Source organism: Ostrea edulis, chromosome 1 (assembly GCF_947568905.1).
Source record: "Ostrea edulis chromosome 1, xbOstEdul1.1, whole genome shotgun sequence".
Lineage (NCBI taxonomy): Eukaryota > Metazoa > Mollusca > Bivalvia > Ostreida > Ostreidae > Ostrea > Ostrea edulis.
Window position 1 is genome coordinate 54,821,778 of NC_079164.1, and position 24,364 is coordinate 54,846,141.

At 35.8% G+C, this 24,364-nt stretch overlaps 1 protein-coding gene across 3 annotated transcripts in view; it reads right to left on the reverse strand.

Moving 5' to 3' along the window:
* Positions 1–4,058: 4,058 nt before the first annotated feature.
* Positions 4,059–24,364, reverse strand: part of LOC125664628 (serine-protein kinase ATM-like) — a 408,026-nt gene continuing 387,720 nt past the window's right edge. For 2 of the 3 annotated variants that reach the window (XM_048897448.2, XM_048897449.2), the window contains exons 56-58: positions 19,326–19,440; positions 13,818–14,041; positions 4,059–5,532 (exon numbers count right to left, since the gene is read on the reverse strand). In XM_048897448.2, coding sequence (XP_048753405.2) covers positions 5,351–5,532; positions 13,818–14,041; positions 19,326–19,440 — 521 coding nt within the window. In that variant the 3' untranslated portion in view covers positions 4,059–5,350. Of the gene's footprint in view, positions 5,533–13,817; positions 14,042–19,325; positions 19,441–19,565; positions 22,204–24,364 lie in introns of those variants that run through there. The other variant, XM_048897451.2, reaches the window with a different exon arrangement.

Genomic DNA, 24,364 nt, shown 5'->3' on the forward strand with positions numbered 1-24,364 from the left:
GTATGTAAAACTTTGATCCCCTATTGTGGCCCCATCCGACCCCCGGGGGCCATGATTTGAACAAACTTGAATTTGCACTATATCAGAAAGCTTTCATGTAAATATCAGCTTTTCTGGCTCAGTGGTTCTTGAGAAGAAGATTTTCCCTATATATTTGTATGTAAAACTTTGATCCTCTATTGTGGCCCCATCCGACCCCCAGGGGCCATGATTTTAAAAATTTAGAATCTGCATTATGTCAGAAAGCTTTCATGTAAATATCAGCTTTTCTGGCTTAGTGGCTCTTGAAAAGAAGATTTTTAAAGATTTTCCTTATATATTTGTATGTAAAATTTTGATACCCTATTGTGGCCCCATCCGACCCCCGCGGACCATAATTATAACAAACCTGAATCTGCACTATATCAGAAAGCTTTCATATAAATCTCAGCTTTTGTGGCTCAGTGGTTCTTGAGAAGAAGATTCTTCAAGATTTTCCCTATATATTTGTATATAAAACTTTGATCCCCCTTGTGGCCCCATCCTACCCCCGGGGGCCATCATTTTAACAAACTTGAATCTGCATTATATCAGAAAGCTTTCATATAAATCTCAGCTTTTCTGGCTCAGTGGTTCTTGAGAGGAAGACTTTTAAAGATTTTCCCTATTCATTTGTGTGTAAAACTTTGATCCCCCCTTGTGGCCCCATCTGACCCCCGGGGGCCAGGATTTTAACAAACTTGAATTTGCACTATATCAGAAAGCTTTCATGTAAATCTCAGCTTTTCTGGCTCAGTGGTTCTTGAGAAAAAGATTTTTAAAAAAATTTCCTATATATTTGTATATAAAACTTTGATCCCCTATTGTGGCCCCATCCGATCCCCGGGGGCCAGGATTTTAACAATTTAGAATCTGCACTATATCAGGAAGCTTTCATATAAATGTCAACTTTTCTGGCTAGTGGTTCTTAAGAAGATTTTTCCTATATATATGTAAAACTTTGACCCCCCCCTGTGGCCCCATCCGACCCCCGGGGGCCATGATTTTAACAATTTAGAATCTGCACTACCTAATAAAGCTTATCTATAAATTTCATCTTTTCTGGCCCAGTGGTTCTTGAGAAGATTTTTTAATGACCCTACCCTATTTTTACCTTTTCTTGATTATCTCCCCTTGGAAGGTGGCCTGGTCCTTCATTTTAATCATTTAGAATTCCCTTTACCTAAGGATGCTTTGCGCCAACTTTGGTTGAAATTGGCCCAGTGGTTTTTGAGAAGAAGTCAAAAATGTTAAAAGTTTACAGACGGACGGACGGACGCCGGAATACGGGTGATCAGAAAAGCTCACTTGAGCTTTTAGCTCAGGTGAGCTAAAAACGAAAAGACGACAAAACGGTAATTAACAACTTTTTGCCTCGAAATAACAAAAAATCGAAGTAAAAAACACAACACATTACAGGCGAAAAGATGACAATTAACAACTTTCCGTCTCGAAATAAGGAAAGTCGAACAAAACAAACTCTATTTTAAGATATGTAGTAATAAAATAATGACCATAATGGCTTTCCTTATGATTAAACCATGCATGCAGTTGTTGTTCATGGTCTACTTAGTTCAATTTGGTTGGCTAGGCTTAGTGTCAAAGGTTATGTCATAGGTTTTGTGAGCTATTTTTGATTTTTAGATAGTCGATTGTATTCACTGGCAGAGTGTCGAAGGGTGGTTTTCTTTGCATATCTTTTATCTGACTTGAGGTAAGATACCTTCTCTACAGGTTGAAGGCTACGTAGCCTGTAACTCCCGCTCTGTTCTACTGTAGTTAACTGTTGCATGTGTGGGTCTTATGGAGTATTGCATGCCGTTCCAGAACTTGTTTAGTTTACTTTTAAAATCGTTGGTGTCTTTGGCGCACACTACCCAATCTGGCAATCCATTCCACTCATTCACTACCCTCACGCCAAACGAGTACTTTATAGCGACAGTGTGTCTTTGCCAGTTTCTTGCTATGTCCTCGTGTTCTGTTGGCATTGGCTAGAGGCAGTAGTTTTTGGTCTACTTGGTCCTTCCCTGTTAGTATCTTATATGTCTGGATCATATCTCCTCTTTGTCTTCTATAGTGCAGGGATAGCAGTCCCGATTTTCTGAGCCTTTCCTCGTATGGTAGATCTTTTAACTCTGCGCATAACCCTGTTGCTCGTCTTTGAACTCTCTCGATCTTATCAATGTCGCCTGTGTACTGCTGGATCCGTGGAGCTTTACTATACTCAAGTGTTGGTCTAACCATAGTGGTGGGAATGTTTCTTTACCATAACCATGTCCCTGCAAATGAACGATCTGCTTTTCCTATGATAGAGTTCACATGCTGGTGAAAAGTCAGTTTATTGTCAACCTGAACACCAAAGTTTTTTTTCCATTTCAGATGTTTCCAATTCTATGTTTTGTCCATTACTGTCCCGCATGTGGTAACTACTGAGGGTTATTATGACCGAGATGCATTGTGCCACACTTGCTGGTATTGAATTTCAAGGGCCAATCTTTCAACCAGTCTGCGAGACTCTCCATATCTAATTGTATCCTTTCTTTGTCTTCAACTGTAGATGCTCGGCCATATAACTTAGTGTCATCAGCAAAGATACGAGTTACACTACTCACAACATCATCCAAGTCGTTTATGAAGATGACAAACAGTACTGGTCCCAGCACACTTTCCTGTGGTATTCCACTTGTCATGCTTGACCAACTCGATGTATGACCACTGATCAATACCCTTTGCGTTCGACCTTTCAGAAAATCGGTTATCCACGTAAGTATTTTACCATCAATCCCAAACCCCTTGATCTTATGCGAGAGTCTTTTGTGTGGCATGGTGTCAAACGCCTTCTGGAAATCTAAGTACACAGTGTGAAGTGGATCTCCCCTGTTGAGGGCCTCCGTCCAAGACCAACAGCTGGGTCATACAAGATCGGCCAGGAACAAAACCATGTTGTTCATCACAAAACAGATCATTACTTGTCATGTGTTTCATCACTGCCTCTCTTACCAAAAGAAAATGAATCTTAACATATTAATTGTGTGAATGTGTTAATGAATGAAAAGAATGAAATTGTGTACTTTATTTCATATCTACAACAATTAAAGGAGTAATATAGAATTAATGTTTTATACGAGTTTCTTGAAAATCAGTTATCTTCATATTTTGGCTCTGGTACCATATATCTGGTAAGATAATTGTTTTGTATGTATTCTGTAATGTATAATGTATGTCATATAATTTCTTTTGTGTGTGTTAAATGTGTTCTTTACCACATAGGAGCCATGAATTTAACAATTTTAGTAGATAGCTTCATGGACATCATAATCATGCATTCAGATTTTCTCAACTATATATGAAAGTAGAGAAGAAGATTTTCTAAGATCCAATACATTTTCACAATATGGTTTTAATGGCTCCACTCTAAGGCCTGAACCCCTGACCCAGGGGCCATGAGTTTCACAATTTAAGTAGAGGAAAGGGCTTCATGGACATAATAATCATGCATTTAGTTTTCCTCAAATATATATAGGAGTGGAGAAAAAGATTTAATACATGTTCAATATATGGTCACATTGGCCCTGTTGTAGGGCTTCATGGACATCATTTCCATGCATTGAGTTTTTCTTTCCTCACATGTGTGGGAGTTGAGAAGTTTAAAAAAAAACACCCTTTTTATAGCATATTTGGCCCCATCCATGAGGCCCCAGGGGTGGTAAGATCAACTATTTATATTCCTCTTATCCAAGAGATGTTTCACACCAAAAATTGTAACAATTGGCCATGTAGTTTTCAAGACGAAGTTAAAAATGTAAAATTGTTAATGGACGGCGCACAACGACGAAGACCATATGGCAATAGGACACACGAGTGATTCAGGTGACCTGAAAATACTGTAAGTGCAGGAAGGGCATCTTCCAAGGTTCCATTGTCCCAGCTGTTACCTTAATAGTAACATATTTGGCACAGTCACAACCAATAAACAAACTTGAAACATTGATCCACTGGTCAACTGCCTTTCATTACATTATCTGAATAAGATCTGTAAACTACGTACATACACATTTATTATGAATACTATTTCAAAATTGCTAGAGTAGGAAGGAAAGAAATATAAAAAATTGACAAAAAAATTAGGGCTGTTCTAGGATTTTCCCTTGAATTGAACATATTTTCAGGAATTTTAGCAAAACTTTAATTTTTTAAAAAGGATTTCTTTAAAGGAATTTTAGGGCCATTGGACAGCCTGCCTTCACCCAAGGGTACTTTTTGCCAAGTTTGGTTGAAATTGGCAAAGTGGTTCTGGAGAAGAAGTAAAAAATGTAAAAAGTTTATAGACAGATGGACAACAGGCGATAAGAAAAGCTCAGAAGAGCTTTCAGGCAAGTTGAGCTAAAAAGCTAGTTTCAGGAGTGGTATGCTCTTCAGTTATTGTGTGAAGAAGACTCCATCGCATGTTGAAATGTGGATCTCAGTCTGGGTCATACAAGGCCACTGGAGGCTAAATGGTTTGTGAAATTACGTTGTAAAAACATGAAGTAACTATCACTAGGTTTAAAGAAAATTACATTTTTGATGTATGTAATGAATAACTGAGTGAAAGTGAGGTGATGATGCAATACTGAAACACGAGAATTGGGTAGTTAACATACGTTATATGTCATATATAATTATTATGTCTCCATAATCAGAGATTCGGGAGCATTTAGTTTTTGTTTGTGGCAAAAACTTTGGTCATAACTTTTGAATGGAAGGTGATAGGGCTATCCTATTTCACATGTGTAATCCTTGTGACAAGACTTTCTTTGGGTACCAGAATTACTTTGCTATCATTCACCAGTGTTTCACAAACACATTTTTTAATCAGCAAATACGATGAAATATTCACTAAATTTTATCACGCTAATAACCAATTACCATATACACAGTGTATAGAACAAAACCAGTAAATTTGCTGGTCACTAAAAACACCATTAGAATAAGAAATGGAATAAAAATAATACGTTCTCAAACTTCATTTAACGAACATAACTTAGTCTAGTAGTGTTGCAAAACATCTCACAAAATTCATGTTTTGATATTCTTCAGTTTTCTTCCCTGTGCATAAATTATTGATTAATTGTGCATAATGTGTTCACTGTCTAAAATATGTTCACTGAGAACATATTTTAAAAACACGAGTCCAATACAAACATCCTTGGATTCACATTTCATCCATGTAAATTTGAAAGGTTTGTATAATGCATGGTTTTGGGTAGTAAACAATGGAATCCAAATTTTGTGGAATGAGAGTATTGAGATTTACTCCCATAACTTGTGATGCTTTCAGTATAGGTTGCAATCAGATGTATGGTTGCCAGCCTGGAAACAATCTACAAAGATTTTTGGGATCTCTGGCCTCTTGAATGATACTGTTCACTTGTCCCGCTACGCTAAGCTGAACACCTTCCTCGTATCCTTGTAGCTTTTGTTGAAGTCGTAGCAACACCCGCTCAGCAAGCTTGTTCACACTCTCCTGGGAATCTGGAAATGCCAGAATTTTTCAAAATTAAATATAATAAGGGATTTATGTACACATTAAAATTTCAAAACTCTAAATTCATTGTCTGAGAGAAGTCTTAATCGAATGTACAGGTGACTCTCGATGGCTCGAATTCGATCTATCAAAATGAAATCATGGTACCGATTTTTCTCTATATATCTAAGCAAATTTACTACCGATCTCTCGAAGTGAAATTGGGTCCTGTAAAACATTTTTTCATTGTTTTTCACTTTCGATCTCTGTAACAATCACGAGTGTGCCATATCGAATACACCCTTGAAATTTGAATTACCCATAATTCTCTGCAAATACCTCAGTGACGCTCGGACAATAGTGTCCGGGTCATTCCCAGCAGAGCTGTCATGTAAGACAGATGGGTACATAATGTCACAGTGGACTAATATCTGCATTCGTTCAAGAATTCAATGTTAGTTAGGGAACTTATGACTTGGGCATGGATAGCTGACCGTGGTGAGTATTTTTTGCATTATATTTGTAGTATATTTTGTGGTAAAATGTACTTTTCAACTTTTGTTCTACAATGTCACCTTGGTTGTCATTCACTGGAAACTTTACCTGTATGTGCTCTCAGGTGTGATAATAGCGAGAGAGTGTTTGTAGAACATTGGCTTTGTTATACACTACCTGTAAAACGAATGCTTAGTAATGGTTATCTTCTAGTATCAAGTAATATTCACATTTTCAAATAGATGGGCGGTCCTTCTGTCACGAGTGCGCGGAGCGAACGAGTGAGAGAAGGACTGCCCGTCTCTTTGAGAATGTGAATTTTACGAGGATGCTAGAAGATGACCGACTTGTCACATATTTCAAAAGCTTCTCATTTTACATTTATTGAACCATACATTCATTTACAAAGGTAGATTGCCATATGCCATCGTCGGACGATGCATGCGTATATAAAATTTAATACGCTTTACCCGTAAAACAGCAAAACTAACTTAACGAAAATTGATTATCCCTGTCAGTATCAATCACATATAGGTGGCTTCATAATAATTTTTCAGGAATTTAATTCTATATATGTATTTGTAAAAAATGTTTTAAGAAAACATGTATAACACAAATATTAAAGTAGGAAAAGGATTAAGACTTGCATTAGCAAACTCTTTATAAAATGAGAGAGATAGAGAGAGAGAGAGAGAGAAAGAGAAAGAACTATTTAACATTACTGACTGGAAAAAAACACCAGGTATGTGTATATCTGTTACATAAAAATTCCTGTCTGCTTCAACGCCCATAATCAATAGACGCACGCTGTACCCGTAAAACAGCAAAAGTAACTTCACAAAAACTGAATTATCCCCGTCTTGTTTCTATTGTGTAATTCTGATGTTAGTACCGCCCATGTGATAACAAGGTGGGAGGAGCTCGTTTTATCACATATGCGATTAAAAAAACAACTGTTGATGATAACCAGATACAATTCCTGAACAACAAAAGAAAATCACAATAAATATGTGACAATTCTGTTTTATTTTATTTTTGTTCTCGGGTGTTGCTTTTCTTTTAAATGGCTGCATGGGCAGAAGTAAGTGACCAGAAGTTTGATCCGCCATTTTATAAACCGCCATTTTTGTAAATGTATTACTTAGAAACGTAACACAATACAACGATGTTATATTAGTGGACATGTATTCCATATTTTTTAGTTTCATTAATTGCCAATGAAATTATGCGGGAGGGTAGTGTGGTCGTGGTAATTAGGTGTTTACATGGGTGATATACTGCTTCTTTGTGGAGGTGGGCACTTGAGTATATGATTGACTAATCGGTCAGTTTACATCTTACACTGGGATCTTGTGATGATTTAAATTTGTATATAATCCGACTATGAATGAAATCTATAATTCGTTTGGACTTCACAATGAGAGAGTAAGTTTGAGACGTTAATTTAGAGACATTAATTTAGAGATCTAGAGACTGTTAAAGAGCAAAATTGACCCTGCATGTCTACAAATTTGATTAAATTAAATACATAAGATGTCACAATATGCCATTGCCTGCAGAACACATTAATTTTTCCTTATGTCTCGATCACGTTGTTTTCTTGTAAGCGTTAGTTAAATATAGCGCTGTTTCTTACAAAAAACCCGCAAATGACGTCGACGTTTATGAACGTCTTGGAAAGCAACCCCCCCCTCCCCCCAAAACACATTCTGAAAGTATTGCATAGCAATACATAGTCCTCTACCAGAGGCAAAAATTATTGGACTGCAACAATATTTGAAGTTCATTATGAGACTAAGGTTATGGTAAAAGGGAAGATTGGCCCAGAATAGGAATGGTTGGAAATCAACTACTATTCAGGTACATGACTAGACCAGGAAAACTTCAAAATCGATTTGTAACTTATTATGGCAAAGCAATCATCATGATTTACTGAATATCAATAAGCACAAAAACAACAATAAAGTTAGAAAAACTGACAATTCATGCTATTTTTCTAAGTCCAAGGGCCATAATTTAGTGAAAAATCAACATATCGAGACGAAATTCGAACTTGATCTGTAACTTGTTATGGCAAAGCAATGTACCAAATATCAAATGAATATCTGCTAGCACATCAAAACAAGAGGCCCAAGGGCCACATCGCTCACCTGAGTTACCTTGGCCCATATCTGAAGACTTTCCATATATATTTGCATGTATTGTGGTCCCAACCTACCCCTGGAGGCCATAATTTTTACAAACTTGAATCTGCACTATATCAGGAAGCTTTCATGTAAATCTCAGCTCCTCTGGCCCATTGGTTCTTGAGAGGATGGTTTTTAAAGATTTTTTTCTAATTATCCCCAATTTCCCATGTAAAACTTTGATCCCCTATTGTGGCCCCAACCTACCCCTGGGGACCATGATTTGAACAAACTTGAATTTGCACTATGTCAGGAAGCTTTCATGTAAATCTCAGCTCTTCTGGCTCATTGGTTCTTGAGAAGAAGATTTTTAAAGATTTTCCCTATATATTTGTATGTAAAACTTTTGATCCCCTATTGTGGCCCCAACCTAACCCCGGGGGCCATGATTTGAACAAACTTGAATCTGCACTATGTCAGGATGCTTTCATGAAAACTTCAGCTGCTCTGGCTCAGTGGTTCTTGAGAATATTTTTAAATGACCCCACCCTATTTTTGTGATTATCTCCCCTTTGAAGGGGGCATGACCCTTCATTTGAACAAACTTGAAAGCCCTTCACCCAAGGATGCTTTTGGCCATGTTTGGTTATAATTGGCCCAGTGGTTTTTTTTTAGAAGATGAAAATGTGAAAAGTTTACAATGACAACGACACCACCGCCGCAGACAGACAACGGACAAATTTTGATCAGAAAAGCTCACTTGAGCTTTCTGCTCAGATGAGCTAAAAATGTCCGGAAAACTAATAATTCAGGCTATTTTTCCAAGTCCAAGGGACATAACTTAGTGAAAAATCAATGGACTGAGACGAAATTCGAACTTGATATGTAACTTGTTATGACAAAGCAATGTACCAAATATAAAATGAATATCTGCAAGCACATAAAAAAAAAGTCCGGAAAACTGATTTGCAGGACTGACGGACAGACAGACGAATGGAGCACAAACCTAAAGTCCCCTTCGACTTAGTCATTAGGGGACTAAAAACTACTTCAAAATATCTGATCCTAAATGGAATAGAAAGAAATCTAGAAAATTAAAGATAATTCTAAGTTTTAACAGTGGAAGTAAGTGTAACCTACATGTGTCATTACCAATTATTGCCAAAAATGTGCGAATTTTAGCCGGATTTCCGCACAAGACAATCAATGTGAGCTATTGCCTATGCATATATTGTCAACAGTCTTTCTTTTAATTTTTCATCAATTCTTTTAAAAATATTTTTGGCACTTGGTGTACGATGCATATTTTATCAATATTTACAAATCATAGCATACACTTTTACCCATGTGAAAAATACATTAAAAGGAATGTGACTGGAATTATAAAATAATGTCCATTTTCCTTAAAGGAAGTGAACATGAAAACAATATTTGTTGCATAATAAACTTAAAAGACCTCCTGAAACTAAATAGTGTGGCCTGAATCTAATTTGCTTGTTTCTATTACTAGATTTGATCAATTAAACACTCTAAGTTAAAGGTTTATGGAGGTCATCCATTATTTCCCAGTATGCATCTGTGCTCTGACGTAGATGAGACACATTGCTGTTGTTGACTGGGTCACTATTATACAGCAGAAATTTATGGATTCATATTAGAATTGATGGATAAGGTTTTGGAGCAAAAAGAATTGAAATCAAATCTAATTACAATGCATTAAGAAAAAGAAGAAAACACTCCCACAAAATATCTCCAGCTCCTCCAACTTCTGAACTTACTCAGAAGCACTAGTACTGTTATATTTCAAGATTCCAAATCAATTAATTTTATTAGATTTTAAAATATTTGGAGATAATTAAGGTGACTGTGTCATAAAAGTACTGCAATATAGGCATATAAATTATATATTTTATAATAATTGATGTACATGGACCACAGATAAATTTCGGAGATGCAATTTAGTTATATTATTTATTTACACTAATAAAAATTACTTATTCAGAATCTGTATCAAAGTCTGAGGTTTTAAGAAATCCTTTATGATTGCAGTGCTCTTTCAGAAATATGTACTCCCTTAATTTATGTCACAACAAATGAGGGTAAATTAAAACTACTCTGATTTTTACCCCCAAGAGGCTGACCGCGTCTGACCTAGTTGATAAACTGTCTGTAGGCCATAAAACTTGATAGCAGGCCTGCAACAGAATTGTTACTGTATTCTATCACGTGTGTGTGTGTGTGTGTAATTGGAAATATTTACACACAAATGCCATGTTATGTTTAGATTTTAATACATGTGAATACAGAAGGTATTTTTCATTTTCGTGTTTTTCTTACTTGTTTAACAAGTTATTATCAAAGTCCTCTGAGACCCTTCCTCTCTGGATACATAAATCCATGGATAAATGTAAGCTGCATCAATTATAACAGGACTTGACCACACCATGTCAAAATATGGGTTTAGAGAACCACACTTTATGTGTATATCCATGTAATCTGACATAAAATGTTCAAACTCATGACAACAAAGACACCCCTTGATCATGAATGTACATAATTCCTCTCTCATTAAAATCAATTGCTGGTAATGAAAAATTATTCTGAGAAACAATTTCTTCCTCTGTAACATCAGGTTCAAACTGATATCCCATATTTAATTCACTTTCTGCTGATGACATTTTAACGTTGATGCTTACAATGTGCCAAAAATGCACAATGTGTCCTACTGGCATCAGCATCAGTGTTGCCCTCTAGTGGATGCTAAGAGATAACCCAGCAGGGAGGTAATAATTTTTTCAATATGGCAGCTCCCAAGGATTGAAAAGATTAGTTAATCTTTATGAAATATCTCCCTACTAAAGAAAGCTACATCTTAATGATTTTCAGAATTCATAAAATACATCAAAATGACAAATTTAAACCCTTTGTCACATTTTCATGTTCACTTCCTTTAAATGTCGTTTTATAAGTTGAATTTCTTTTAATAGAAAATTGAAAGAATGTGCAATTCCCATTTGTCATGTGGCAGATATTAAGGTAGCTCATTACACTAAATTGAGAAATTTGGACTCTAGAATCTCTAGCTTATTTGCAAACAAAACACCTTTTTCATCATTTCAGGAAAAATCACAAAAAAATTCATATAAAATAATTGAGAGCTTGTATCACTCTTTCGATGGTGAAATCATACTTCATATTAAAGAGTTGTATTAACAAGCCATTAAATAAAAATTTAGTGTAATGAGCTACCTTAAGGTATCACACTGTTACATGTAATTGTCCAATCAAAATGAACTTGGTGTATTGTAGTTTCATATTTTAAATGAATTTTTCTTACATGTGCGATTTTCTCATTTCCTTTTATTCTTTTCTCTCAATTTTTGTATCTTGATTAGGAATTTCTGTGTAATTTGTAGTTTACTTAGGAACTATTTGATGTTGGTAACTGAAGCTATTTCCTGGGGTGCATGCACATGTGAAAAACACGTGGATTTGGCAGAATAAACAGTGATTTGTTTTTTAATTTACCAACAATGGGTCAATTTTTAATCAACATTAGGGTTCAATTTTTAAAATAAAAAATTATAAACTCGGGATCTTCATAACTTTTTTTCTTTCTCTACCGCTCGTTTTTTTTTTTTAATTTGTCTATTTCTTTAGCTTTGTATGCCGGACAAAAATCAAAATTGGATGAATGAATGAATTAAAATATCAAAATCAATATATGCACTCAGGGGTGCATGAGCCGAGTTGCATGGGATACATTGTAAAGTCCGGAATGATGTGGCATATTTATAATTGTGAAGAACTAATTTCAGTTTTAAACTTTTCGAGTTACTGTCCAGAAACCATATTTGTCTGAAGTTTTCAATCTATTTTCGGTCACTGTGACCTTGACCTTTTTTCTCCAACATCAATAGAGGCCTTGCTTTGCTGGTATCCAACAATATATCTAAGTTTCATTTGATTCAAATTAAAAAATTTCGAGTTATCCTTCGGAAACCAAATTTTTTGGGAATTTTAAATCTATTTTCGGTCACTGTGACCTTGACCTTTGACCTATTTTCTCCAAAATCAATAGGGGTCTTCCTTACCTGATACATAACAATATCTTTAAGTATCATTTGATTCGGATTTAAACTTTCTGAGTTATCATCCGGAAACCAAATATTTCTGAAATTTTCATTCTATATTCGGTCACTGTGACCTTGACCTTTGTTCTCCAAAATCAATAGGGGTCTTCCTTACCTGGTACCCAACAATATATCAAAGTTTCATTTGATTCGGATTTAACTTTCTGAATTATCATCCGGAAACCCAATTTTTCTGAAATTTTCATTCTATATTCGGTCACTGTGAGCTTGACCTTTTTTCTCTCCAAAATCAATAGGGGTCTTCCTTACCTGGTACCCAACAATATATCAAAGTTTCATTTGATTCGGATTTAAACTTTCTGAGTTATCATCCGAAAACCCAATTTTTCTGAAATTTTTATTTTATTTTCGGTCACTGTGACCTTGACCTTTGACCATTTCCCTCCAAAATCAATAGGGGTCTTCCTTACCTGGTACCCAACAATATATCACAGTTTCATTTGATTAGATTGTAAACTTTTCGAGTTATCATCGGGAAACCAATTGTTGATGCCCGCCCGCATCACCAAAGCAATAGCTGAGTTCAACTTCGTTGCAACTCAGCTAAAAACTATATTGTTTCACTGAAGATAATCAAATCGCAAAGCAAGCTAATCAAGTTTTTCATGCCATAGCTTTGAAGTAAACTGTTTATTCATTTAACTTCATTTTACGACGAAAGAAAGATGCATGCTCAAATTTTCTTTTGATTATAATATGAAAACATGTGCACAGAAATTACCTTTCTTCCATGGTTTATGGTAGTCATATTTCCGTAATATTTGGTAAATATCATGGATAATTTAAGACGATAATTTTGATGAGAAAAAAAAAATCACACACTATTTATGAAATGTTGGACGTTTTGTAAATATCCGGTATCGATAATAATGTAACATTTGGGTACTTGACAATGATGGGCATCGGCAAATCAACTATTGAAAAAACATAGAGGGTAAGATCAAAAGATTAATGTTGGAAAAAAAACATCCAATTTTTAATTCACATAATTTTCATCAAGACCCCCCCCCCCTTCCTTAAAACTTAATATTATGAATGTTCCCCTTGGCATCCTAAAATAAAATTATCACTTAAAGGATTTTAATAAAGTCACTTTCTGTGTCCCTGAATCTGGTATTTCTCTCTAATCTTCATGATAAATACTTGAAAAACCTTTTCCGTCATAATTTTCATACAGTAAAATATCTCTATCTCGAAGTCTGAGGGACCTCGAAAAAACTTCGAGATATCCAAAATCAATCTTGAATATTTTTTTTTGAAGGAGGCTATTTGATGCATAGTAATGGGATTTGCATTATAAACAACAACCCCACTGCTGTTTCTTAATGCTAGTTAATAAATTAATATTGTGAAATTTCAAAGACAAACATTTCCGGTTTTTTTAATATATGAATATCCCATTGAATTCACATTGTGTTTCAAAATTAAGATGATTGTGCAAATTTGTATGCTTACTTTACTGTCCAGGCTCGACTGTTATACACCCCCAGTTAAATTGTATCATGATACAAGACAAACCTTGTTGCACACTTGTATTGGCCTCATCAATGTCTGTCAGAATGTCCTTGGTGGCATTCAGTTCCAATGTCTCAGTATCCAGCCTGTCTCTTCGACTCTGAAGGGCAGCAGCCTTCTGTGGAGAGATAGTCCAGTGGTTCAAGGGGTCATACAGCAACACCTCCAGAATGGTCAATAAAGCCTCCTGGTTGTTGTGCATTACTTCCATCGTTTTTTCACAGCATCTATGTAGAAATTTGAACAGTTTATAATTTTGAGGTAGACAAGCAAAGACACCAGTCATTAAATAAACAAGAGGCCCTTGGGCCACAACTCTCACTTGAATCACCTTGGTCCAGCTGTTCTTCAGAAGATTTTGATCCTCTTTAAATTAACTTAAGACAAATTTTGACCTCATATCATGACCCTAACGGTAACCTAGCCCTATGGGACTGTAAATGAACTGAAATTGAATCCACACAACATGGGAATGTCTCTATTAATATGACTAACATAGCATTGATGTTTTAAAGAAGATCCCCCCCCCTTATATTCATGTATTATGTAAAATTTGATTCCTGACTTCAGGCCCCAGGGGCCATAAAAAACCCAACTAGAATTCAGAACATCTGCACATTGATAGTGAGCTTTGCTCGCTCCAATGATTACACAATTAAGTCACATGGTTTGCCCTTCATCAGCTGAAAAATGATGGGGACTACCCATAATGCTTCTGGAAAAATGTTGCCGTCACTGCGGTATACTTGACTGACAACCCCGTAGATAAAACAAATAAATAGTTTGGAAAGTACCACAAATTATTTTAAATTCCAGACAAGCTTTCCCATACCTTCTTATGGTTGATGATTGCTTGGTTTGAAAGAAAAAACAAATGCAGCTAATGATGACGTCACAATGCACTATTTACATCAACCGTGTCATATTTCCGACGTTGAATGCATTGCCTATAGTCGTAATGTATGGATCTTCGCTCGTCTCAATGGTCACACCGTAAACATATTACGATTTAATGTGGCCATAATGCTCTTGAAAATACAATGTATAAATATTTCTAATTTGTGCAAGTCTTGCGTTACATTGCTATAACAGATAAACACGACTGAAGACTGGTACGTAACACGGTTGAAATATTTCTAGAAAGTGTTTGATTCCCTTTTTAAATCAACCCTGGTCAAATATAAATCTGAACTCCATTGGAATGCTTGCATATCAATATATCTAACCAATGGTCCTTGATAAGAAAATTATGTATATTCCCATGTAAAACTGATAGTTAAGATTTTTTCTTATATCTTCTCACAAATTATCTTTATCCCCTATTGTAGCCCTAATCTACCCCTGGCATCATCAGATCTCATCTTCTACTCATCACTATGTTGAAGTTGAGATCAGCCATGGCTTTCTGACAATGTACCTCTGGACACCATGGATTGAACTTGAATCTGCACCATCTGTTGATACTTGCATATTTCAAAATATAAGAGGTACTGTGAGCAATGCTCACTAAGAATACCCCCCGCTTACCCCAATCTCCCAAAGGGTGTTGTTAATAGGTATAAATTACCTCTTTCCTGAGTGTAAAAATATGGTATGCCTTTGTAGAAAAAAATGGAAGATATAGTCCGAACACAAATCCATGGTATGAACCTATAATTTTGACCTTCAGATCAAAGGTCAAGGTCATAAAGGTACATGACACATAGTCTCATGGTGATACACCCATGTCTTATGGTATGACTATGTCAAAACCCTATAATCAATTTTGACCTTGAAGTCAAAGTTCAAGGTCATATGGAGGTCATGAAGGTACCCGACACATCGTCTCATGGCGATACACTCATGTGTCAAATATGGTATGCCTATGTCAAAGAACAAAGAAGTCATGGCCCTGACACAAATCCATTGTAAAAACCTTTAATTTTGACCTTGAGGTCAAGGTCATATGGAGGTCATGAAGGTACCTGACACATCGTCTCATGGTGATACACTCATGTGTCAAATATGGTATGCCTATGTCAAAGAACAAAGAAGTTATGGCCCGGACACGAATCCATTGTAAAAAACCTTTAATTTTGACCTTGAGGTCAAGGTCATTTAGAGGTCATGAAGGTACTCGACACATCGTCTCATGGTGATCCACCTGTGTGCCTAATATGGTATGCCTATGTCAAAGAACAAAGAAGTTATGGCTCGGACACGAATCTGCACAGACAGACAGAGTGATTCCTATATACCCCGCCCCCCCGAACGAAGTTGGTCTTGAGTAAAACAATTTTAAAGATTTTCGTTTCTTTCATATTGCTCATCTAATTCACCATGGCCCGGCTGTTGTTCAGCTGTTGTGATTTTTAAAAGACCCCCCCCCCCCCCCCCCAATCTTTATTCCAAGGAAAACTTTTGAACCTGTATTGTGGCCCAAACCTAACCAAAAGGGTCACAATATAACTGAACATGGCCTTAATCTCGTTCGAGATTCGGCTCAGCTGGATATTTGGTCTGATGCTTTCACCAAAATTTGGAGCAAATTAAATGTTACATACTGTGCGGAGACTATACCAGGGCATGTTCAAGTCTATCAGAACAAGTGTTTGTGAAACACAAATGCCCCCCGATAATGGCAAATTCCAAAGATGGCCAATGTCACAAGGACAAATATTTTGGTACCAGTAGAAAGATCTTGTCACAAGAAATGTTCATGTGCAATATGAAAGCTCTAATATAAATTTACCATTTAGAATTTATGACCAATCTCAAATTTTTTAAAAGTAGGTCAAACTCCAAGGTCAAACATTTTGGTGCCCATGGAAAGGTCTTGTCACAAGGAATACTCATGTGAAATATCAAAGCTCTAGCACTTACTGTTCAAAAGTTATTAGCAAGGTTAAAGTTTCAGACAGAATGACAGACAGGACAAAAACAATTTGCCCCTCGATCTTCATTTCATTTCATTCAGGTATAAAATATCACAGAATGTCATGATTGTGAAGTTAAATAACAAGTGACTGTATGAATAACATGACAAATGATGATATCTTAACCTAAGGATAACCCATAAAAGCTTAAATTAGCTTATTTTCAATGGGGTCCTTATATTTATACAATATATTTGATCAACAGACAAAAAGAATAAACATTACATGACTAACAATTGGAATTTTGGCAGGTTTTGATTAATAGTTGCACAATGCATTGAAAAATGACAAGCTTCAGACATATTTTATACTAGAATACTAAAGTGATAAAAAAAATTCTAGTGATAAAATAACCCCACTAGTAAGTATTAAAGGCATAGGGTCTATCTTTTATCTTAAAAATGACATCATAATATTTTGCAAGAAGAACTCCAAAAAACAAAATTGTAGTATTAATTTTGAGTTATCTATAGCTGCAGCGCTTGGAAATTGAAGCCATTTTGACGTTTTAGCCCTTTATAAAAATTTTGTCTGGAGGACAATATATTAAACTGGTACCCCGCTGATTAGTGGCTATACACAAAGATAAGAGATGTGAAGTCAACAGGGTACCAGTTTAGGCAAATGAGAACAGGGAATTATTTTGTAATTACTATCATATCCAATGTGTTTGTAAACATTCTGATGAACTTTTTGTGATTTTTTAGTTATGATCTTAAATTTCGCCACCTTTTTGGAACATGCAAAATTTCACCAATATCTTAGACCCTATGCCTTTAAACAAAATTGGACATGTTATCTGGTTATGCCCCTTGCCTTGTTGGCTAATAAGGACTTTACAGCTTTTTCAAAACTTTCCTTAGTTGCCAACTCTGTTGTTAAAAGGTAAATTATTCCAATCCTTGATAGCATTGTAAAAAAAACAAGAAGATTCTTTGCCTTTTATCTTAGGTATGATAAAATTTTTGTTTGTAGCACTTCTAGTATTATTATTGTTTAGAACAAATTGATCATAGAGATAATGTGGGGCTTTAACCATGAAATATATTAAAGGGACTGATTCTTGATTTCACCCCTAATTTTGTTTTTCACTTTAAATGATCAAAATATACAGTGTACTATGTTTAGATTGATTGTTTTACGTCCCTCTCGAGAATATTTCACTCATATGAAGACGTACTATGTTTAGAAGGTTTCACAAAAAACATTAAGGTTATTCATCATGACAGAAGCTCATTATAGAGAGTTTATTATTTGTTTTGAAAACAAAGATTGAAGTGTGTTATTGTTTACGAAGTTTTCAAAATGAATGGATATTAATCCAAGTTCATTATATATATCACATTTCAAGTATACTTTAGGTAATGGTTTATTTGTTTACATAAAAAGACTCGAGTCTTTGTTTACATAACACAGAATCGAAGCTAAAATATTGCTCTTATCCTTGCATTCAGACGGTCCAAATTTTGGTTGTCAACATTAAATGAGTTATATTTTTAACATTAAAACTGAAAAAATTTTCTTTCGAAAAATGTGAACCAGTCCCTTTAAAGGGACTGGTTCACAATTTTTGATAAAAATATTTTTCATTTTTGTTGTTAAACATTAAAAATATAACTCATTTAATGTTGACAACCAAAATTTGAAAAAAGTTGAATTAACAATGCATTTTGTTCATTTCATGTGCACTATATTTTGATGTGCAAGTTCATATTCCAGGATGTTGTTCCAATAAGCAAACCCCAATATGAACGGATTTGGATTTGATGTATATTTTCTGTGAATCGCTAGTGCGATTCACATAATTTGCCTCAAATCCAAATCTGTACATATTGACCAAGTACAGCTCAAAAGTGATGTTCATTTCTTAAGTATTGTAGGCGACTTCTTTTGTAGAATATTGTAATAATAGCCATGTTGTTATTGCACAATGAATGTTGAATATTGACCTTGATGCAGGCATTGTTTATCAAATGTGTGTAAATGATACATTTCTGTTTAATTATGATTTACGGGGATTTAGGAAAACCACCTATATCATACATGTATATTAATGTTGTACTTTGATCTTTATGGAAATTTCTGAACCCATTTATTAAACAGTGATAATAATGAGAGCAGTTCTCCTCTACAGTAAATGCTATAAAAAACTGAACTTCTAATGAACTGCTTATAAATTGCCAAATTAACTGCTTATAAACTGCTAAGGAACTGTGGAAAACTGCTTATGAAGTGGTAAGGTTTATAAAACTGTCTATTTTATTGAGTGTAAATACATTGCTCTTAGCAGTACAGAGAAAGACTAGAAACTGTTTAACAACTGCCAAGATTGGTTAACTGTTATGGTTAAGAAACTGCTTAATAACTGCCTTTTACTTTGCCATTTCTTAGAAGGGGGCAAACTTAAATCTCCTTTACCCAAGGATGCTCTGTGCCAAGATTAGTTGAAATAGGCCCAGTGATTCTAGAAAAGATGAAATTGTGAAAAGATTACAATGATGACAAAAACAACAGACAACAAATTTTGATCAGATGTGAGCCTTTGGCTCTGGTTGGCTAAAAATGGCTGAACAACAAAATTTCCAGTTTTATGCACCTTCTGAATGTTCCTTCTACTCCACAAACTCCCATTCCATCAACGATATCCCTGGTCAGTCGGAAAGGGACAGTCTCAGGGGTGGGCAAAATTCGCCCTTGTTCAAATGCAATTCCTACAAATACAAGAGTATCAGAAACGGTATATAATATGCCCATCACAAGCTCATGTACAGTTTTTTCTGATTGAGATCGTTTTCTATCATTAGCAAACATGGTGAAGATACCACGAGTTGTAGAATTTTTCTTAGGTAGTATTAGATATCATCAAGCTGTGACATACTTTCTTATCCCAGCTTAAAAACTGTGACAGGAGGTAAATAGACAAACCAAGAGCTCTAGCTGTGTGTAATGTGTAAAATATTTCCCCCAAAATTGACTAAGTTCAACAACCTGTAATTTTTTCAAACTTAAAGAAAAATAAGAAAATTATTGGGAATCAAAATAATTGCAATATCCAAATCTTGAAATTATTTACACTAAGACTGTGAGAGAAATTATTTACACTAAGACTGTGAGAGAAGTCTTATATGTAACATTTCCTCAAACCTCACCAAGTCCAACAACATATAAATTTCTCAAAAATTAAAATCCTTGCCATATGCACATCTTAAATACTCATAAACACACCATGAAATAGGAAAGTCCTCACTTGAAAACTGTGGGAGGAGTTAGACGAACAAATTATGTACCCATGTACTCATCAAATAAAGTGGCAAAACTCCTGCAAGAGAGGTCGAAATGGATCAAAATTGTAATATGATCTAAAGTGACCCACAGAGAAGTTACACAGCACCAATATCAGAAGGACCACAACAGCACTCAATTGAATTAGGGCATCCCATACAAAAATAAAGTAAAATACATTACAGTACTTTGCATCTATCTGGGTTTTGTCCATTATATGGGCCTGCTGGAGAAAAACAAAATAGTGACATGGACTCTTATGGAAGGAAAAGGCAGTTTCATGAAGGAAAAGAAATTTGTAATAATTTCAATGGTTTAAGGGGTTGCCAATTACCCAGATGTCGCAATGCACACCTATGCAGTGAGTGTAAAGGGGACCATTCGAAACAGAATTGTACCTACACAAAAAACTTGAGTGTGCCCCACATAGCTGGGGCTCACAACCATCAAAAGATGTAAGAGAAAACTACAGTATAGAAATTTCCACACCAGTAAACACTGACATAATACAATCTCTTCTGTCGGACCACCCTGATCATCAGTTTACAGATTACCTACTCAATGGCCTTAAATTTGGCTTTCATACTGGTTTCCTACATCTTCCCAAGACAGTACATGAATGTAAAAATTTGAGATCAGCTTTATTAAATTCAGACAGTGTTACAGAACTTGTAAAAAAAGAACTTTCCATGGGTTATTTATATGGACCATTTGATGAAATTCCTTTCGAACACTATCGCATTAATCCCATTGGTATAGCAGAGAGTAAATACTCAAAGAAGAAACGTCTCATTGTAGATATGTCAGCACCACACAATGATAAAGACAACCCCAGCCTAAATAATCTTATCTACAAGTCAGAATTTTCTCTCAGTTATGTAACTATGGATGATGCTATACAACTTATTAAAAGATTTGGAGAAGGAGCATTGCTCATTAAGACAGACATCACTGATGCATTCAAGATTATGCCCATAGCATACAAATTGTGGCCCTATCATGGAATCAAGTGGAACAGAAGTTATTATTTCTATATACGTCTAGTATTTGGCAGTAGATCTAGTATGAAATTTTTTGACTCTCTTTCATCAGCCGTGTGTTGGATCGCAGAACACAAGTACAACATACCGAACGTTCTCCATCTCTTGGATGACTTCTTGGTGGTGGTATCGCCAATTGTGAGGCCCATACACTTATGGACAAATTCCTTACTTTCTTCAGAACACTTTCAGAGAAGAAAACAGAAGGACCAAGTACAGAACTAGAATACCTTGGAATATAATTATCTGGATTCAATACGGATGGAAGCACGTTTACCTCGAGAAAAAATTGAACGGATTTTAGATATTGTCAATTCTTTCAAACGTCGCAAATCTTGCACCAAAAGAGAATTGCTGAGTCTGTTAGGACATCTTAACTTCGCATGCAGAGTTGTCCTGCCGGGCCGATCTTTCATTTCGCACCTCATAGCATTGTCTACCACCGTTGAGCAATTGTATTACCATGTGTGATTAGACAGTATGTGTAGAGCAGATCTTACTATGTGGTCAGATTTCTTGCATTCTTGGAATGAAGTGTCCTTCTTCATTGATGATTATGTTACAGAAGCAGCAGACATGCATTTATTCACAGATGCTACCCCTACAGCTTTCGGAGGTTTCTATCAAAACAAGTGGTTTCAAGGAGAATTTCCGGTTGACCTTTCTAAAGAGCATACATCTATGGCATTCTTCGAGCTTTACCCCATTGTTATGGCTTGTCTTATATGGGGTCATGCCTGGCCTAGGAAACGCATTCTTTTTCACTGTGATAATCAATCAACAGTTGACATTATAAGGAAATGAAGATTGAAAGTCAAAAGCATCATGAAATTAATGCGAACTCTCACTTTCCATGCAGCATGCAACCACTATGTTATTCATGCTATACATATTGAAGGTGTAAAAAATACTATTGCAGACTCTATTTCTCGTTATCAGATGAAGAGATTCCGAATGCTTGCGCCAGAGGCAGATTTGACACCAACTCCCTGCCTACATCATTCAGAGTTGCTAAAGAACTAAAGGATCATCTCGAGCATTTGTGGGACTCTTCCTTATGCAGTTCAACCAGGCGAACGTACAGCTCAGCTTTACAGTGTTTTCTGTCTTTTGTATGCATGAGTGGGATTACGTTTCTGTCTAATTGTCTTCCTGTGGTAAACGAGAGCTTGTTAGTGTACTTTGTCACACACTGTAAATCTGTTTTAAAACTGAAATACGAAACAATTAAGTTATATTTAGCTGGTATTAGGTTTTATTACATACGAGCAGGTCATGGTGATATTTTGAAAGCCTGTGATCAGCTTAATTATGTGTTACGTGGTGTAAAAAGATCTCAAAACAATGTTACCATGAAGCGCCTACCTATTACAGCTGATATTTTAAAGCAATTGTGGCAAGTACTGGACAAAGGAGCTTTTTCTCCCTTTGTAGATCTTATGTTGAAATGTATGTTTTCATGTGCATAATTTGGGTTTCTTAGATGTGGAGAAATTACTTGTCAAAAGGCCAATTCTGTACATTTTTTTTACAAGTTACTGATGTCAGTTTGGGAAATGATTTTAATGTGGTAAAGTTGAGAACTTCAAAAACAGATCCATTTTCACGAGGTGTAAATATTACTATTTATGAAAATGATGTTTTCAAACCTGTACATATCATGCGTTCATATCTGCAATTTAGAAATTCTTTGCCATGCTATCCTCAGTCACCATTGTTTATTACTGATGAATTTAACCATGTACCGATGCTTAGGGATACATTTATACAGCATCTGAGATCTTTACCCATGCAAGTTGGCCTGAATGACACAAAATATGCAGGTCACTCCTTTAGAATAGGAGCTGCCACAGCGGGGGTGGAAGACCACATTATCAAAGACTAAGGTAGATGGACATCTGACTGTTATGTGAGACATATCAGAACTGATTCTGAGGTTCTTAAAAAAGCTCATCAACTTTGTATTTTTAAATCTCAAAAGGTTTACTAGTTTAAAAAACTAAAACAATTTTTGTCAACAATCCATTAAAAAAATGTCTCGTAACCTATATCCTTGGGGGCTTCACTCATTCCTTCGTTCATTTGGCATTCATTCCAGGGGAATTCTACCCCGAAGTCTATGTTTGGTTTTGCTTATTACGGTATATACCACAGTTTTATCATCACATATAACTTATTGTACACAGGTAGGTTGTTAAATTTTTAATAGAATTTGACTAGTAGGTAGTGTTTTCTTAGACTAACAGAGTTTTAAGCCTACTGGGAATCAGTCCCAGGAATACGTTATCGCTCCTGGGTTCAGCTCAGAGTACTCGTTCCCTTTCGTTGCCTGCTGGGATCAGCCCCGGGCATGGGTCACTTTCTTTGATGCCTGCTGGGATCGGCCCCGGGCATGGTCCGCTCATTCTTTGATGCCTGCTGGGATCAGCCCCGGGCGTGGTTCACTTTCCTTGATGCCTGCTGGGATCAGCCCCGGGCATGGTTCACTTGTTCTGTGATGTCTGCTGGGATCAGCCCCAGGCATACACTCCTGGGATCAGCCCAGAGTGCAGTCTGCGTATATTGACCCTAGGCAGGGTTGTTTACTCTTTTACTTCAGACAGTTTTGATGATAGGATCAAGCCAGATATTGTTATTAATAATAGATTGTTAAGAAAGGAATGAGTAGCCCCCAAGACGCCAAATTATTAGTTATCGTAGTTGTAGTATGTGTATATGTACAACATTATATGGCAGCATTGTTTATATGTAGTGATGTTTGGGGTTGTAAAGACCTAATAAATTTTTTTTTAAACTGTACTCTTCTGGTTGATTGTTTATAACGGGGGTGTTAACATGGGAGGAAATCTGTTCTTTAGGATTTTCAGGCAATAAGTGGGGGTGGCATTAAACGGGGGGCAATATATTGAGGGAGTACTGTATGATAAATGCAAAGTGATTGGAAATGAAAAGGAAATAATATATGATATGCATTTGAAAAGAAAATTTTTCATGTATACTGCTTATCACTTGATAACGGTAGCAAATAACTGCATACTATTATGACATTTTCCCTGCTATACAACAATAAGAACTTGTACGTTGTGACATATTTTTTTATAGTGACATCATAATTTATGGTGCAAAGTGCACTGAGGTACATTTCTATACAGCACCGTAATTGTTCTCGGGAAGCCTTAACTGAACACTGAAAATGTCCACAAGCAGTGCACAAATGGTGGTTTATTTATATAACCTCAAAAAGTAAAAAAAATATGGAGGTTGAACCTGACCCATTCCGAAATCAGTCCTACAATCTTTTATACGCAAACAC